Below are 16,913 nucleotides of genomic sequence, written 5' to 3'. Positions count from 1 at the left end.
AAGCGAGTGAGTTCATAAACATGTTTTTGATATGAAAACCTGTTAATGAATCTGTGAAAATGCTTGTATGTTTCCAAGAAAATCCAATATTTTATTTAGTAATGAAAAGTAGTCTTAAACCCTAAGACCAAATGTAAGTTCGTTATCGTATTTTGTGTTTGTGTATGAAAGTATTAGTATGTATGCCTGGTTACCATCAGCTGTTTTGTATAGTATAGTTTTGTATGAAAACTCTTGTGTGAAATCCCTGGCTACCACCAGTAATGTAAGGTAATGCATTGTATGAAAACTCTGGCTAACACCAGTATGTATAATAGTTTTATTACTTAAAATAAAACCCTGAGTTGAAATCCCTGGAATCCTCCAGTTGTAGTATGTAGTAGTTCTATTAATGAAAATAAAACTATTAAAGAATGAAATCCTGTAAACAAAAGGTTAGTTTATACTGTTGTGAGTTTGTATAACCATGCTTGATATGACTTAGTGACCTCTACGACGTTCTGCAGGCGTCGGATGCTATGACATTTGTCACCCCAGGCATGTCTGCCTAACTATAGCTAGCAGTTTAGGTGTAGGATTGTCAGTGCCGAATAGATCTATTCACAAATCTCACGCTCTCCCTCCAGGAGACTCTGCTTATACCATGATAGGATTTAACCCGTACCCCGAATGGTACAATTGAAGTAGTGTCTCACAACCCTATATTAACTAGTTTATGTGTAGTGTACTGCTCTTTTGTACTTGAAATTGTATGTATGTCTTGTAGAGTAAAAATAATTATTTAGTGCTCAAAAGTGACCAAAACACACACACACAAGGTGACCAAGGTGACCAAAACACACACACAAAGCTCAATAGTACTCAAAAGTGGATTAGGTTTTGTTTGGGGAGGAAGGCACGTTGGAGGCTGATGAAAGAAGGTATGTTTGGGACTTATGGATGTTTAAATAGGCTCCAAACCCTAAAAATTAGGGTTTGGGAATCATGCACGTACGCCCCGCGTACGTGAGCTCGCCCTAAAATTACAAAAATGCCACTAGGGGCCATTTTGCAAGCTTTCTCACGCACAAGAGCCAAAATGCAATAATTCTTCATACTTAGGGTTAATATTGAAAATACCCTATCATCGGAATGTTACATAGATTTAACAGCAGGAGGATCTTTCATGTAATTTTGCATACCACAATGACCAATGGCGTGACGTTTTCCTTGAAATTTCTTAAAGTGAGATATTTTGCAAACCATAGAGGTCAATTATGAAATTTTGTCTTCTTTATTTTAATTAGGACGTTTATATTACCACCCCCCGCCTTGCGCTAAACAACTCACCAAGAGGAAAGCAGATAATGAGAAGAAAAGAGGTAGAACATGGAGATATGAGCAATTGAGAGAAGAAATGAAAGAGAACGTGGAGAGCAGGGACGGACACAAGAATACATAGGAAGTGTTGCCGAAGTTGAAAAGGTGTCGCCGATTTATGAAAATAGGTAAAAAACCAAAAAAAAAAATCGAAATTTTTTCCACTAAGTACAGAAATAGTAGGTGTTGTCGGTGCCACACCGGGACACCAAGCAAAACCGTCCCTGGTGGAGAGGTGAGGTTGTTTTTTTTTTTCAAAATAAAGTCCATTAAACTAGCACAACGGTACACCACAATTCTTTACTTTTTTACGACTTAAATGCTATTATTTGTCACAATAAAGTCTAGTGACATAAAAAATTGAAATTGCAACATTTTAAACATGCACCATTCTCTTCGAATTAAGATAAACTTCTACATATAAGTTATAATCAAATACGTGGTTTAAATACAAACCTCACACCACCTTAGATTTTCACCGATAAAAATCCAAAACCATGGGATGACTCTTTCCCTATAGCCTCTGTTTTCTCACATTGCCCATTGTTTGTTAAATTAATAACATTACTTTCATGATGTCATATCAAGTCATCTTTACCTTTTATATTATTTTAATAAACTATAGTACTAATATACGATGATTATTATCACAAATATTTTTAAATAAGATAAACAATTATCTAAAAACAAACTTCTATTCAATATATTCCCATTTATATTATATTATTATATAAACTTCTAACTTGAATTTCTATAGAAAACTAAAATTATAATCATTTTACTCATAACCAAAAAAAAAAAGTTTTATTACAATTTTAAAGTACAATAAAAGTCAATTTATTTATGTATTACAATTTACAAGATAAAAAAGAACTACTTTTACGAAAATATAGAGTATAATAGTCCACTTGCACATGCGTCACTGGAACGTACACCATGAAGATAAGAGTAAGCCGACTTTCCAAAACCATCTACAGTTGCCGTCCGATCATAAACCCACAGAAACACTCCGACTTGATATTATATATATACTCGCCGCCTTCAGCCTTCTATACCGGCCATTCCTCGTTCGAAAATGGATTTTACGATCGCCAAAGCTAAATCACACTCGATCTCCTCCACCACAACTCCGCCGGAAACCGATGATCTGGGTCATGGTGCTACAGATCCGGTAACTACTCAACTCCAACTGGCTCATTATCAGTCCGCTGCTTCTCTCGACAAAGAGGCGGTTCTCCGGCGAATTCGTTACCACAAACGCTTACGCAAACTCAAATGCACATTTGAGTCTCTGGTGAATAAGAGCCCTAGCGATGGATACGACAAGTGGTTTGAACCCACCGATTCATTCACTTCTCCTTGAAGATTAAATACCCCCGCAGAGATGATTTGCGTATGGAAATACTACACGATGACTTGAATGTACGACAAGTACTGCGCAGAGTACAAGGGGGTGTTGCAAAGAGCAGACCTTGGAAGGTTGAGATTTAAGAATGGAAGGTGTTTGAACTTTGAATGCCCTTCAATCCTGGTAGTATATAATATTAATCGATAAACATCTGTTTCTTTTTTAGGAAACGTTAGAATATTAGTTTATCGTATATTTTTATTTCTCTTTTTGTAATTTCCGAATCTTTTATACATCCATATTAATAAATAATTATGTAGTATTTTCTAAAGTTTACTTGTTTTAGTCGCATATGGCTATATTGTAGCATCATACTTCCATTTTGATAATCCTCCCTTTTATGTATTTACAGTTTAACACCAATTTTTTTCTTTCAGCTTTTATTTAATCCTATTACAACGTTGTACTTGAATTATTATTATTATTATTATTATTATTATTATTATCTTCCATTCAAGGCATTCACTTACAAAAATCCACCTTTATATTCATGTTAGAACTATAGTATATACACAGCTACTTTTATGAACAATTTCACCCCAACAGGTCCTGGTAAGCCCACAAAACCCTGGATATATGATCCGAAATAAAGCCCGTGAAGTCCAATCCTGGACTGCTCATTTTTTGTTTAAAGCCCAGTTAAAGACCTAATTGGGCCGATGGCCCACGCCATATGTGAAACTCTAGCTCTCATGAAACTGAGCTTCAAACCCTACAAACGACATAAACTTGCCTCCGATTGGACGTGGCAATGTGGCATGCAACGAGAGACTGATCTATTTTTGAATCAGGACAAAACCATAACTGACAAAAGAGGTGAATATTAATATAGCTACGAAAATCGTTACTAAAATCGGTTGCAAATCGTTTTCCTGACTGACTTTTGTATTTCTTTCATATTTTATAAAAAAAAAAAATACAATATTTCATTTAGTACTAAATTGCAAATACGATAATATAAGAAAATAGGCCGAGCTCAATGCATTATTTAAGTAACCGTTTATCTTTTCATAAACAGATCCAAATAATTACCATCACGTGCATAAATATAAAAGTATTAAACGTTTCAATTATCTGCCAAGGTTCCCCCGATTTGCAATCATCAAGAAGATTAAAAATAGTATGGCTCGTGTTCGTATGTAACGCAAGGAATCTAAGAAGCTTCACTCGGAGCAAATTACGGCCGACAGTGTGAGTTGCACACAGTTTTGTGGGTCCAAAAGCAAACACCCAAACACATTTCTCGCCTGATTTTGTGCTACTTTAACGTGGTATGCTTTTTCCTCGATATTTCCAAAATTGTTGCATATATAGCCTTCGTATTTCCTTTCTATTCATTCATTCAATACGAGTCGAATCTACGAATTTGTAGATTGTGACTAAGAGAGAGATTAAAGCGATTATATTCCTTTTTGTTTTTCTTCAACACAGGAAACATGGGCTCCCTCCTCTTACTTTGTATCATCTCTTTCTCTACAATATCTTATTCTCTAGGTGCTACAACTCCGTTTCTAGATGGTAAGTGCTTTGATTAGAATGATATTTATGTATTAACTTGTATTGTTTTTGTACATGGCATAGTCATTTATTGTGCTATCTGGTTTGTGGTTTTGTTTATTAATATTTAATAATAACTGTTTAACTTATGTAAATGTAATAGGGTTTCTTGCGAATGGCAACTTTGAACAAGGACCAAGCTCAACAAAAATCAAGAATACAGTAATCTTGGGGAAGTACTCATTGCCCAAATGGGAAATCTCAGGTATTGTGGAATATGTACACGGTGGGCCTCAACCAGGTGGGTTCTATTTCGCGATTCCACGTGGGGCCCACGCAGCAAGGCTAGGAAACGAAGCCTCGATATCCCAAAATGTTGATGTTAAACCAGGGAAAGTGTATTCCCTTACGTTTGCGGCCACAAGGACTTGTGCTCAAGACGAGGTGTTAAGAGTCTCGGCTTCTGGTCAATCAAGTGACCTTCCGATCCAAACGTTGTATAGTAGCGATGGAGGTGACACTTATGCTTTTGCTTTCAAGGCTACTTCAAGTCAAATCAAAGTCACATTCCACAACACAGGTGTCCAAGAGGACCCCACTTGTGGACCTCTCTTGGATGCCATTGCAATTAAGGAAATGCTTCCTTTGACCTACACCAAAGGTAAGTAATGAGACATTTTATATTTTAAGTTGTCATAAAAAAAAACATGAGGTTTCTTTGAAAAAAAAAGATTACTTAGATATTTGTTCATTAATAATCGTTAGTTAAGATTGATGGTGGCCCATGAGTTTTTAAGTTTGTCTTATTAAAATGTATCTCATAATGACAAGACTTCTACTAAAACATGTATAGTCAAACATTAGAGTAAACTACAAAAATGGCCCATGTAGTATAGTCATAATTCCAACTTTAGTCCAACTATGTATTTCATTACATGTTTCATTTTATTATGTTTTTTGTCACTAATCCATGTAAAATGATTCTGAAATATAGGAAACTTGGTGAAGAACGGCGATTTTGAAAATGGTCCACATGTGTTCAAGAACTACTCAACCGGAGTCCTCTTACTCCCCAAAATACACGACATAGTTTCCCCACTCCCAGGGTGGATCGTTGAGTCCCTCAAACCAGCAAAATACATAGACTCCAAGCACTTCATGGTGCCACATGGCCTTGCAGCTATCGAGTTAGTAGGAGGGCGAGAAACCGCAATCGCACAAATCATTCGCACAGTTCCCAATAAATCATATGTACTGTCGTTCACCATTGGAGATGCGGGGAACAACTGCCATGGATCGATGATGGTGGAGGCTTTTGCAGGAAACGAGACTGTGAAAGCGAAGCATGAATCGAAAGGTAAGGGTGACTTGAAGATTGCTACTCTCAAGTTTATAGCTACTTCGATTCGAACAAGGCTTACATTTTATAGTGCTTTTTATCATAATAAGCATAATGACTATGGACACTTTTGTGGGCCAGTGTTGGATGATGTTAAGGTATTGTCTGTTAGAAAGAAGTGATGAACTCAATGAGTTGGATGTTGTATTTGTATACTGGTATTATAAGAGAGATAATTTCTTTAAGTGTGCGAGGGTTGGATCATAGATTAGATTAATATACATCATAAATGAAGATCATGCAATGCATTTAAGATTTAACCATCTTTTTGGTTATCTCCTTTTCTTTATAGTTAAGTTATATCAATAATATAAACATGAACTTTAATTTAGTATTTTAGTTCATACTATTAAATCTATATTCTGAAAAACCGAAATCAATTTCAATTCACAAACATATCAAACCAACACCATACGCTTTGAGTCTAATACAGCACAATCTTCCATGAAACTATGTTCAAATGTTCCACATACAGAAAGGAGGAGAGTAATCAGTAATTAACCTTAGGATTGAAACTGAAGCTCAATCATTCAAAGAGTAGTTGCAGGATTTAGGTTTAATCTCGGGACTTGACAATGAAATTCTGGCGACTGATGGGATTCATAACCACCGGAGGTCCAGCTGTACGAGGCCATGCTTGAAATTTCTTGTCAGTCTCTTCCCACCACTCCTTGTTTGAAACTGTAGAGGGAGTCGTACCTAAATATACACAAACAAACAGTAACAATCTTTCAGATGATTGGACATTCATATTCTGAAGAGTTGTACAAATATATTATAAATACTTGCCTCCAAATATCTTCTTGTCTGCAATGATATAGTCGCATGCAAATGCAAGAACAAATGCTCCAGCAACACTACCAACAATCTTTGCTCCTGTCATTTCTTCAAATCTGTGAAACAAAATGAGTTTGTATGAATAAATCGCTATTACTTCAACAAAATTCACGATTCACAATCAATGATTCTCCCGCTGATTCAAAATAAAGAGCAAACAATTTCGATTTGATACTTTACAACTCTAAATTATGATATGTATTTCAAGCTTCACGTAAGAGCTTAATAGCTTTATCAAATTTGAGAAGTAGAGCGTTTAACGTAAAAACGTTAGTTTCTTCTTTGACAAGGAGGAGTATTAGATCGAAACCCCAAACGAACTAGCTTCGTTTCCAGGTTCGAGAATTAAGAGGTTTTATACAGTTAAAAGGAGACTATGCTTTTCCTACTCTTATTATTAGCAAAAACGATATGGCTTCCATAGCAAGATTTTGCCTATCAGAACATAGAATTTAAGCTGAACTGCATGGAAAAGATTAGACGAATATATGAAAAATGGAATGGGTTGTTGGATGGATCAATTCCGAATGAACTTAACTGTGAAACACGGATTTATAACGAAGCAATTAAAGAGGAAATGCAGTGAAGCTTACCTTGCTACCCTGTGGACTGAATCAAGAACTGAAACTCGATGCCCTAGTCTGGCGAAAAATAAAGAGGAAGTGAAGAACCGAGAAGAGGAAGGAAGATCTCCCAACAGAAGTTTCCGGAAACCCCAGGCCCAATTGTAAATTTGTAGTCTTTTCACCCTTTTATTTACATTAAATTACAGTTTTTGTCCTTTTGGTTTGCACCTTTTTTTGCAGGCTCAATTTTATTTTTGAAAAATTGCATCCATCGGTTTTTATGGTTCTAAAATTCATCATATTCCTTAAAAAGCTGATTCCATTGGTTTTTATGATTTTAAAAATCATCAGTTTTGGTCTGTAATCTTGTTACTGTCCATTTAGTTAAGCATCAGTAAAATAATAAAATTAAGATTATTTTTGTTTTGTCATTTTTTATTTGTGTCTTTTCTTCTTGTACATATATTTAAGTTATTAAATAAGTGGAGCACGTCTCATCCTACCTCACGCCCACCGTTGAACTCGTCGATAGGTCACCACCCCGGCTACAACTACTTCATCTCTAGCTAACACCACCCTACTGTTAAGAAAAACTCAATCCCATCATATACATTCTTCATCTCCCATAGTCCACCACCACCATTGTTCAAAAATAGTCAAACCCCACTCGTAGGGGTGTAAACGAGTCGAGTACTGTCAAGCTTGAAGCTTGACTCGCCTAAAATACTCGAGCTCAAAGTTCGACTCGATCTCGCATCGAGCTTAAATTTGAAGCTCAAACTCGACTCATCTCCCATAGTCCACCACCACCACTGTTCAAAAATAATCAACCCACTCGTAGGGGTGTGAACGAGTTGAGTTGAGTCAAATACTGTCAAGCTCGAAGCTTGACTCGTCTAAAATACTCGAGCTCAAAGTTCGAATCAAACTCGCATCGAGCCTAAATTTGAAGCTCAAACTTAACTCATGAAATACTCGATACTATCGAGCTCGGTTTGACTCGACTAAAATTTAAAAAAAATTAAAAGCATAAAAAATTAATAACAATCCACATGCTTTTACATTGTTCAAATAACAAAAAATTCAAAATAAATCAATTAATGTCAATATAACATCAACTATCTATTTCATTGCATTTTACATACATCTAAAACACCAAAAAGAAATATTCTCAATAGTTTTGAAATACAATTTAAGTCCTTACTTTTTAACCGCTGCCTAAAAGCTAAAAGTATTTTGAAATGTTAAAGGGTAAAAATGTAATATTATAAATACTCGATTCAGCTCGTGAGCTTTATGACCCGGGTGTTTTACTACTCGAGCTCGGCCCATTAAGGTACTTGAGTAGCTTGAGCACAATTAAAGTCGAGTCGAATTTGAGTATTTTTCGAGTTAGGATCGAGTTTCTCATGAGTTGTCTCGTCTCGTTTACACCTCTACCCACTCCGGGCCATTATTGTGATGCTCTTTTACAAAAGGATCATTTTAATCATTTCGCTTGTAACGTCCCAAAAACATAGATAAAATTTTCATTTTTAATTTAATTGAAAATCATCAAGTGTTCATAACAAACCCAAATAAGTATGGCGAATGAGAGAAATCTTCATAGTACAAATCTAAATCCTAGAGAAAATGCGGAACTTGGGTGGATGCACTACGATCATGTCGGGCCCTTCCTTTTGTACCAGAAGTAGTTGAAACTACAAACATAACTATAAGCACAAAGCTTAGTGAGCTTCCCCAAAATATCACATACATCATACACATAATATAACAGCCCGTGACTGTGTCGGGTCCGTATCAACCCCCAGATTCGTGTCAACCCCAAATAACAGCAATTAGTTGTGTTGGGTTTGTATCAATCCCCGAGTCCGTATTAACCCCGAGTCCATAATGACTCCATGCCCATATTAGCTTCATACATAAATCATGCAATCACATCAGTCAAAGTCATACAATAACATACATTCTACTCATACACTACAGTGGGTCGGCCTTGGTGCCTTCGACCCACTAAGGTGGTAAGAAGACTCATCTCACAGACAGACAAAAAAAAAAAGATGAACGTGACTCTGCTCCGAAAATTAGCTCAATCGGACACCTATTCATTGACAATTGACCAAACTCAAGTATAATTCAAAATACCCCTAGGTCAAACTTAGTTAAATCAAAGTCAAAGTCAACGATCAAGGTTGTCCCCCCACGTCGTGGCCATCCTTGGCCACATCGTGGCCTTCAAACGACAAAACATAAGCGTTTTCCCCACCACGTAGTGGCCATACTTGCAACACTGAGACCTTCAAACGACAAAACAGATGCGTTTCCCCAATCACCACGTCGTGGCAATCTAGGCCATGCCGTAGGAACTGGATCCAAAACATCCTAATGAGCTAAGTCGAATCTTCTAATTCCAAAGGTTCTAAAGTCCAAATCAGATCATTTCTAATGTCCAAATGGGTAAAGTTTTCACTTTTATCCTTTGAAATCCACCAAGAGGTCTAGATCTCAAGTCTTAGATAAAAAAAAAGGCTAAAAATGGAAAGGACTTAATCAAGAAGCACTTAATCCCTTAAGTATCAAGCTCATTTGCTCCAGAAGAGCTTATAACACGATAACCATCCTAAAGATTGATGTTTTTTAGACTTGCATGTCCAATGCAAGTCCTGGACTCAACTTAGGTCAAAATGGGATTTTATGACCAAAATTTTATGCATGGCACAAACCAACCACCAAACTTCATATCCAAACCATGAATTACTCCAAATGATCCAGATACTCATAAAGTTGAAACCTTTATGGAATCTCTCCATCCCATCTAACAAGATTAAAAAGAAAATGGGACAAAATACAAGATCTAGCACTCTTGTAACACCGTAAATTTCAAAACAATTTTTCGCATTTTATAAAAGCATAATTCAATTAGTATTCATAAAAACATCAGTGTTTGAAACTCAAATCCACAACATATAAAAATCCCAAGATCTCATAACATAAAATCCCGTGTGTGTACTGATCAGGCCGGCGCCTTCCCGCGGTCATCACTAGTACCTGAAACAAATAACACCAACACTGTAAGCACAAAGCTTAGTGAGTTCCCCAAAATACCACACATAGCACATATTAGCCACTCGAGGCTATGACTCTGTGGGTCCATGGACCCTACTCCGTGAACCCTCTGGTTCTAACTCTGTGAACCTTCCGGTTCCAATTCTAGAAACATGCACAACATAAATCACATAGAAATAATGCAGTACAACACATAACATACATATAGCATACAAATACTCTGTCACATAACTCTGATTACCTACTCAAGGTAAAGTATAGTGAGAAGAGTCATCTCGCGTATCTCGATAACTCGCAAATCCTTGAAATCACTAGTGCTCGATTTCCCGAGCTATAGTCCTCCTATAACACAATACATCTCTAATTAACACTTTCCCAACTAAGGTTGACTAACCCTATCAAGTCAACACTGGTCAACTCTGGTCAACGGTCAACGGTCAAATCAACTCGCCGAGTCTTGCGTGGACTCACCGAGTCTCTACGAGGACCCGATTCCTCTGAGTCCCTTCCGACTCACCGAGTCACTCACCCGACTCGGTTACTCAAACCCTGGTTTGAAATCACTGAATAACCCGCACCAACTCGTCGAGTCTGGAAATGGACTCGGCGAGTGCATTCCATGCACAACCCCAAACGACCTTCTGAGGTCAGATCTGCTTCACTAACTCATAGATCCAGTCCTTCCAAGCTTATTCATCACATAAAGTTCATGTCTTGGCGCTCATAACACACCTAATGACTCATAAATGGTGTCTTGACCTCAAGCACAAAGACCCCAATCCAAAACCTCCATGGATTCATAAAAAGCTTGGACAAAGGGACACTCTGGACCTCCAAGGTTCCAGATCCAGAACCTAACTCGCTTAAGGGACCAAGGAAGCACTAGATCTAGCCACAAAAGGGCTCAATAAGCCCTAAATCAACATGAACATCACCAAACAGAGAATGGTTCGAAAAATAGTACCTCAAATGTGATGTTCTGGACCTCAGATCTTCAAGAAGTTGTTCCCCTTGTTTCCCCTTGGCTATTGCTTCCTTTCCCTTGCTAGATGACACCTCCAAGGTCAACAATGGCTCCTTATCTCACTCCAAACGCTCAAGCTCACTAGGGTTTCACTCTGGGGACTGGTGAGCACAAATGACGGCCATAAGCCCCTTTATATAGGCCCCGAACCCGAGAAATTAGGGTTTCATTAAACAGCGCAGACTCGCCGAGTCCACCAATGTGACTCGTCGAGTCCGGTCATTAATCCGGGTGAGAAATCGCGTCTCTACTCGGCGAGTCTTCGCACCAACTCGCCAAGTTCTTCCACAAAACACAAAATAAAATGAATAAATATAATACCTGAAATTCCGGATGTTACAATTCTCCCCCACTGGAATCTGACTTCGCCCTCGAAGTCTCATTCCTGAAATAGCTCTGGATGCTGCTCCCGCATCTCACGCTCTGGCTCCCAGGTCAACTCGGATCCCTTCCGATGTTGCCACTGAACCTGTACTAGAGGCACTTCCTTGTTCCTCAGAACCTTGATCTTTCGATCCACAATCGCAACTGGTCTCTCTGCGTAGTTCAGGCTCGCATCCACCTGAATGTCTTCTAACGGCACTACCGCCGACTCGTCGGCTATACACTTCCTCAACTGAGACACATGGAAGGTATTATGAATCCACTCCAATTCTGCAGGTAGCTCCAAACGATACGCTACCCTGCCCACCCTCGCGACCACTCTAAACGGCCCAATATACCGGGGCCCTAGCTTGCCCCTCTTCCTGAATCGGATCACTCCTTTCCAAGGAGATACCTTCAGGAGAACATAATCACCGACCTGGAACTCGAGCTCGGATCGACGTCTATCCGCATAACTCTTCTGGTGGCTCTGAGCGGTCAACAATCTCTGCCTGACCCGCTGTATCTGCTCTGTCGTCTGAAGCACAATCTCTGTGCTACCCATAACACGTTGCTCGACCTCTCCCCAGCAAATGGGGGTCCGACACCTCCTCCCGTACAACAGCTCAAAGGGCGACATACCAATGCTCGAATGATGGCTGTTGTTGTAGGAAAACTCTGCCAAGGGCAAATACATGTCCCAACTCCCCCCGAAGTCCAACACACATGCCTGGAGCATGTCCTCTAGCGTCTAAATCGTCCGCTCACTCTGTCCGTCAGTCTGGGGGTGATATGTGGTACTAAAATGCAGCCTAGTACCCAACTCCTCGTGGAACTTCTTCCAGAATATGGAAGTAAAACGCACATCCCGATCTGAAACAATCGAGATCGGCACTCCATGCCGAGATACCACTTCCCTCACATACATCTCTGCTAATTTCTATGTGGAAGAACTCTTACTGATAGCAAGGAAGTGGACGCTCTTTGTCAACCTGTCCACAATCACCCAAATTGCATCGACTCCCCTAGAAGTCCTTGGCAATTTGGTGATAAAATCCATAGTAATCTGTTCCCACTTCCATTCGGGAACCTCCAACGGCTGCAACTTACCATGCGGTTTCTGGTGCTCGGCCTTAACCCTACGGCAGGTTAAGCACCTCTCCACAAACTACGCAACATCCCTCTTCATACAGGGCCACCAATACTCTCTCCTCAGATCTAAATACATCTTAGTGGCCCCAGGATGGATCGAGAATTTCGACCGATGAGCCTCTTCCATCAAAATGGTACGCGTCCCTCCCACAAAAGGTACCCATATACGCCCCTGAAATGTCATAAGCCCCCGACCATCGGTAACGAACTCCGATACCAATCCAACAACTCGCTCTCTCTCTTCTGGTTCTCCGATCTCACAGCCTCAGCCTGTGCTCCACGAATGGCATCCAACACCGGAGCCATCACGGTCAACCGCAAACATACATCCCGCAATGGAGCGCTCTCCGCCCTGCGACTCAGGGCGTCGACTACCACATTAGCCTTGCCCGGATGGTACATGATCTCACAATCATAATCCTTGACCATATTCAACCACCTCCTCTGCCGCATATTTAGGTTAGGCTGATCCATCAAATACTTCAGACTCTTATGGTCCGTGTATATCGTACACCGAACCCCATACAGATAGTGACGCCAAATTTTGAGGGCGAACACCACTGCCCCCAACTCTAGATCATGGGTGGGATACCTCGTCTCATGAGGCTTCAGCTGCCTCGATGCGTATGCTATCACATGCCCTCTCTGCATCAACACCGCTCCCAACCCCAAGATCGACGCATCACATAATACCACAAAGTCCTCCATCCCCTCCGGGAGGGCTAACACCGGGGCTTCACATAATCTTTGGCGAAGCGTCTCAAAGGAGGCCTGCTGCTCGGGGTCCCATGAAAACGCGACACCTTTCCGGGTCAACCTGGTGAGTGGCACTGCGATCTTAGAGAAATCTCTGATAAATCTCCGATAATAACCTGCCAACCCTAAGAAACTCCTGATCTCGGAGGGTGACCTCGGCACCTCCCAACTCATCACTGCCTCAACTTTGGCCAGGTCGACCAATATCCCCTTCTAATTAACGAGATGCCTTAGGAACTGGACCTCTCGCAACCAGAAATCACACTTGGAGAATTTGGCATAAAGCCTCTCCGATCTCAGAACTCCGAGGATCTCCCTCAAATGCTCCTCATACTGCTCTTTAGATCTCGAATATACCAAAATGTCGTCGATGAATACAATCACCGACCGATCCAACATCGTCCTGCACACTCGGTTCATGAGATCCATGAACACTGTCGGGGCATTGGTGAGCCCGAAAGGCATCACCACAAACTCGTAATGCCCATATCGTGTCCTGAACGCTGTCTTCTGGATGTCCTCATCTCGCACCCTCACCTGATGATATCCAGACCTCAAATCGATTTTGGAGAACCAAGATGTTCCCTGCAACTGATCGAACAAATCATCGATCCTCGGCAACGGGTAACGGTTCTTGACCGTCAGCTTGTTCAACTCCCGGCAATCAATACACATCCGGTGTGAACCATCCTTCTTCTTGACAAAAAGGATAGGCGCTCCCCACGGCGAGCTGCTCGGCCAAATAAATACCTTTCCCAACAGCTCCTGAAGTTGCGAGGATAACTCTTGCATCTCTGGAGGTGTAAGGTGATAAGGCACCTTGGCAATAGGCGTGGCCCCCAGAACCAAATCGATACTGAACTCCACCTGCCTTACGGGAGGCACACCCGGCAACTCCTTGGGAAATACATCCGGAAACTCACGCACTATCGGAACCTCCTCAACTGACCTCAACCTCTCTGAATCAACCCGCGTATCCATCACATACGCCACAAAGCCCTTACAGCCCTGTTGTAGACACTGCCTCGCCCTAGCGGCCGAACAAAACGCTGACCCAGAACGTGTACCCTCACCGTACACCGTAAGAACTCCCCCACTGGGGTCTCGTATGGTCACCAGCTATCGCTCGCAGTCGATAACCGCACCGAATTTGCTCAACCAGTCCATGCACACAATGACACAGACATCACCCATCGCAATAGGAACCAAATCAATCGGGAACTCAACACCGAAAATCTCGAATACGCACCCACGGATCACCTCCGTGGCATATATCACTCTCTCTTCAGCTATGGAAACTCTCAGAGGCCGACTCAACGCCTCACGACTAATACTGATATGCTGACTAAAAGCCAAAGATACAAAATACCGACTCGCACCCGAGTCAAATAATGTCACACCCCCAAACCAAGGATGGCGGAAACGTCCGGGGGTGGAGGACTTCATGTAGAGTATCACAACAACGAGTATAATAGTGCTCAAAGTAAATACAACCATCATAAATATAATTGAAAAAAAAGTTACACCAAAGTATATGTTTACATGATTCAAATCAATTACATTATGATACAAAATGAACTGTTTGACGATTTAACGTCCCATCCTCAAAACGTGGTTGATTTCCTGTTTCACTGAATTCCTGAGAATACAAATAGTTTTGAAAAGTGTCAACACAAAGGTTGGTGAGTTCATAAGCTTTTGACGGTAAGAGTTTGAAAATCGATCTTTGTAAAGAGATGTATGTTACCAAGAAAAATCCAATATTTTCCTTACATAAGTTATGTGGTCCTAATACCAGGATCGAAATCGAACTAGTATTTGTCATACTTAAAGATATAAAAGTGGTTTCAAATTGGCGTAAAACCCTTCCTAGTTTGAGAAAAACTCTCGTAATGAATGGTGTGTAGTCTTAAATACTAAGACTGAAAATATACAATGATATTTGTAATTGATATAAAAAGTGATTTTAAATGAACATAAAACCCTTTTTAATATGAAGACGTACAAGTATTTTTCCGTACTTAAAGTAATTTCTGAGAGCTAAATCGACATAACTCACTAATTTAAAGTTAGAACCCGTAAATCTTATGATTTGTTAATACCACATGTGAGCTATCATAACCATACTTGACTTTGACGGCCTCGTAATTGCGACGTTCTTCAGGCGTCGCAAAACTGAAATGACACTTGTCACCACAGACCTGCCGGTCTAGCTGTTGCAAGCAGCTCTGGTGTGGGTTTGTCAAACCCAATATAGATCTATACACAACTATCACGTTCTCCCTACAAGAGACTCTGGTTACAATTTACAGGACTTTTTGATTTGGTTACTTTGGAAGTAACCCGAAGCGAATGACTCACAAATTTATTCATTAACAGATTTACGTGATCTAAACTAAAAACCTTTGGTAAAAAGTTTGAGAAGTAAATGATACATAAACTATACCTATTATAGTTTATCCAAAACGTTTGTAATGTATAAGAACTCTTTTATGAAACACATTTGTGCTATGAATCCATAAACTATGCTTGTTATAGCTTAATATACGTATTCCAAATGAATGAATATTCTTATTATGAATGAAAAATTTTTCAGTTTATGATGATAAAATTAACAAAGAAACACATTCAATACTTAGAACTTATTATTATACACTTTGCTCAACATAATACAAAGTGTTATGAAAGTTATATGATGTTAACTAAATTAAACCTTTCTGCACTGTTTTAGAAAAGTCATAGAAAAATCATACGAAGTCGAAAACTAAATCCGTAAATTCTGAGAGTTCCCAAAATGTGTCTAGTTTACTAATAATTTTTATCATGATTTTTAATAACCTTCAACTTGGGTGAAAAAGTCCATAATCACAGACTGGTCCGGATTGGTATTTGAAATGATAGACAGTTTTGTAAAAATCACCATAAATTATAGAAAAATCGTATGGAGACGTGCAAGTAGTCATTTTAAAGCTAAGAACTGGAACTACTTACACCTAAAACAGTTTTTCAAACAAAAATGTTTAAGTTGTCCAAAACAGTCCGTGAATGGAGTCCAACTTTTCTGATGAAAGTTGTTAGAAAATTTTAGTTATGTTCTTGGTGTTTTAACTTGTATTCCCCCCTAAAAACTTGAGAAAATACGAAAATGTAGGGGTATGAACTCACCTTGAGTGATTTTAGAAGATGAGTGTTGAAGAAGAGAAGTGTTCAACCCAAGAACACTTGAAGAATCACTTGAAGATTCGAAGATCTAACACGATTATGATGGAGTTTGTGTAAGATATCCATGATTTGAGTAGAAAGAAGTGAAATAATCATAAGGAGGATGAATTATACTTACCAAGAGAAGAATAAGGCTTGAAAATCAGCCTTGGAGACTTGAAATGGAGAGAAAAAGTTTGAGAGAAAAGTGGTGTTTGATTCTTGGTGAAATGAGAGCAAATGAGAGAAGTGAGGAGAGAGGATGAATATCCAGCTTTCAAAAAC

General features: G+C 39.5%; 3 protein-coding genes across 3 annotated transcripts; 2 read left to right on the top strand and 1 right to left on the bottom strand.

The window, feature by feature from the left end:
* Positions 1–2,298: 2,298 nt before the first annotated feature.
* On the top strand, positions 2,299–3,038 carry LOC111885630 (uncharacterized). Its single transcript, XM_023881870.2, has one exon. It carries the CDS (start codon positions 2,435–2,437, stop codon positions 2,720–2,722), a length of 288 nt encoding a protein of 95 aa, XP_023737638.1. The 5' UTR covers positions 2,299–2,434; the 3' UTR covers positions 2,723–3,038.
* A 1,057-nt stretch (positions 3,039–4,095) lies between these two features.
* LOC111885626 (protein DUF642 L-GALACTONO-1,4-LACTONE-RESPONSIVE GENE 2) lies at positions 4,096–5,923 on the top strand. Its single transcript, XM_023881867.3, has 3 exons — positions 4,096–4,285; positions 4,428–4,925; positions 5,259–5,923. The coding sequence occupies exons 1-3, from the start codon at positions 4,204–4,206 to the stop codon at positions 5,783–5,785; spliced, it is 1,107 nt and encodes a 368-aa protein (XP_023737635.1). The 5' UTR covers positions 4,096–4,203; the 3' UTR covers positions 5,786–5,923.
* A 100-nt stretch (positions 5,924–6,023) lies between these two features.
* LOC111885627 (uncharacterized) lies at positions 6,024–7,249 on the bottom strand. The gene is made up of 3 exons (XM_023881868.3): positions 7,094–7,249; positions 6,453–6,556; positions 6,024–6,362 (listed from the first exon to the last, which is right to left on the bottom strand). The coding sequence occupies exons 2-3, from the start codon at positions 6,544–6,546 to the stop codon at positions 6,220–6,222; spliced, it is 237 nt and encodes a 78-aa protein (XP_023737636.1). The 5' UTR covers positions 6,547–6,556; positions 7,094–7,249; the 3' UTR covers positions 6,024–6,219.
* Positions 7,250–16,913: the final 9,664 nt, after the last annotated feature.

This window comes from Lactuca sativa, chromosome 8 (assembly GCF_002870075.4).
Source record: "Lactuca sativa cultivar Salinas chromosome 8, Lsat_Salinas_v11, whole genome shotgun sequence".
In the NCBI taxonomy this organism is placed as follows: Eukaryota; Viridiplantae; Streptophyta; class Magnoliopsida; order Asterales; family Asteraceae; genus Lactuca; species Lactuca sativa.
Note: the sequence above shows the minus strand (reverse complement) of the source record. Positions and strands in the feature narration are given on the sequence as shown.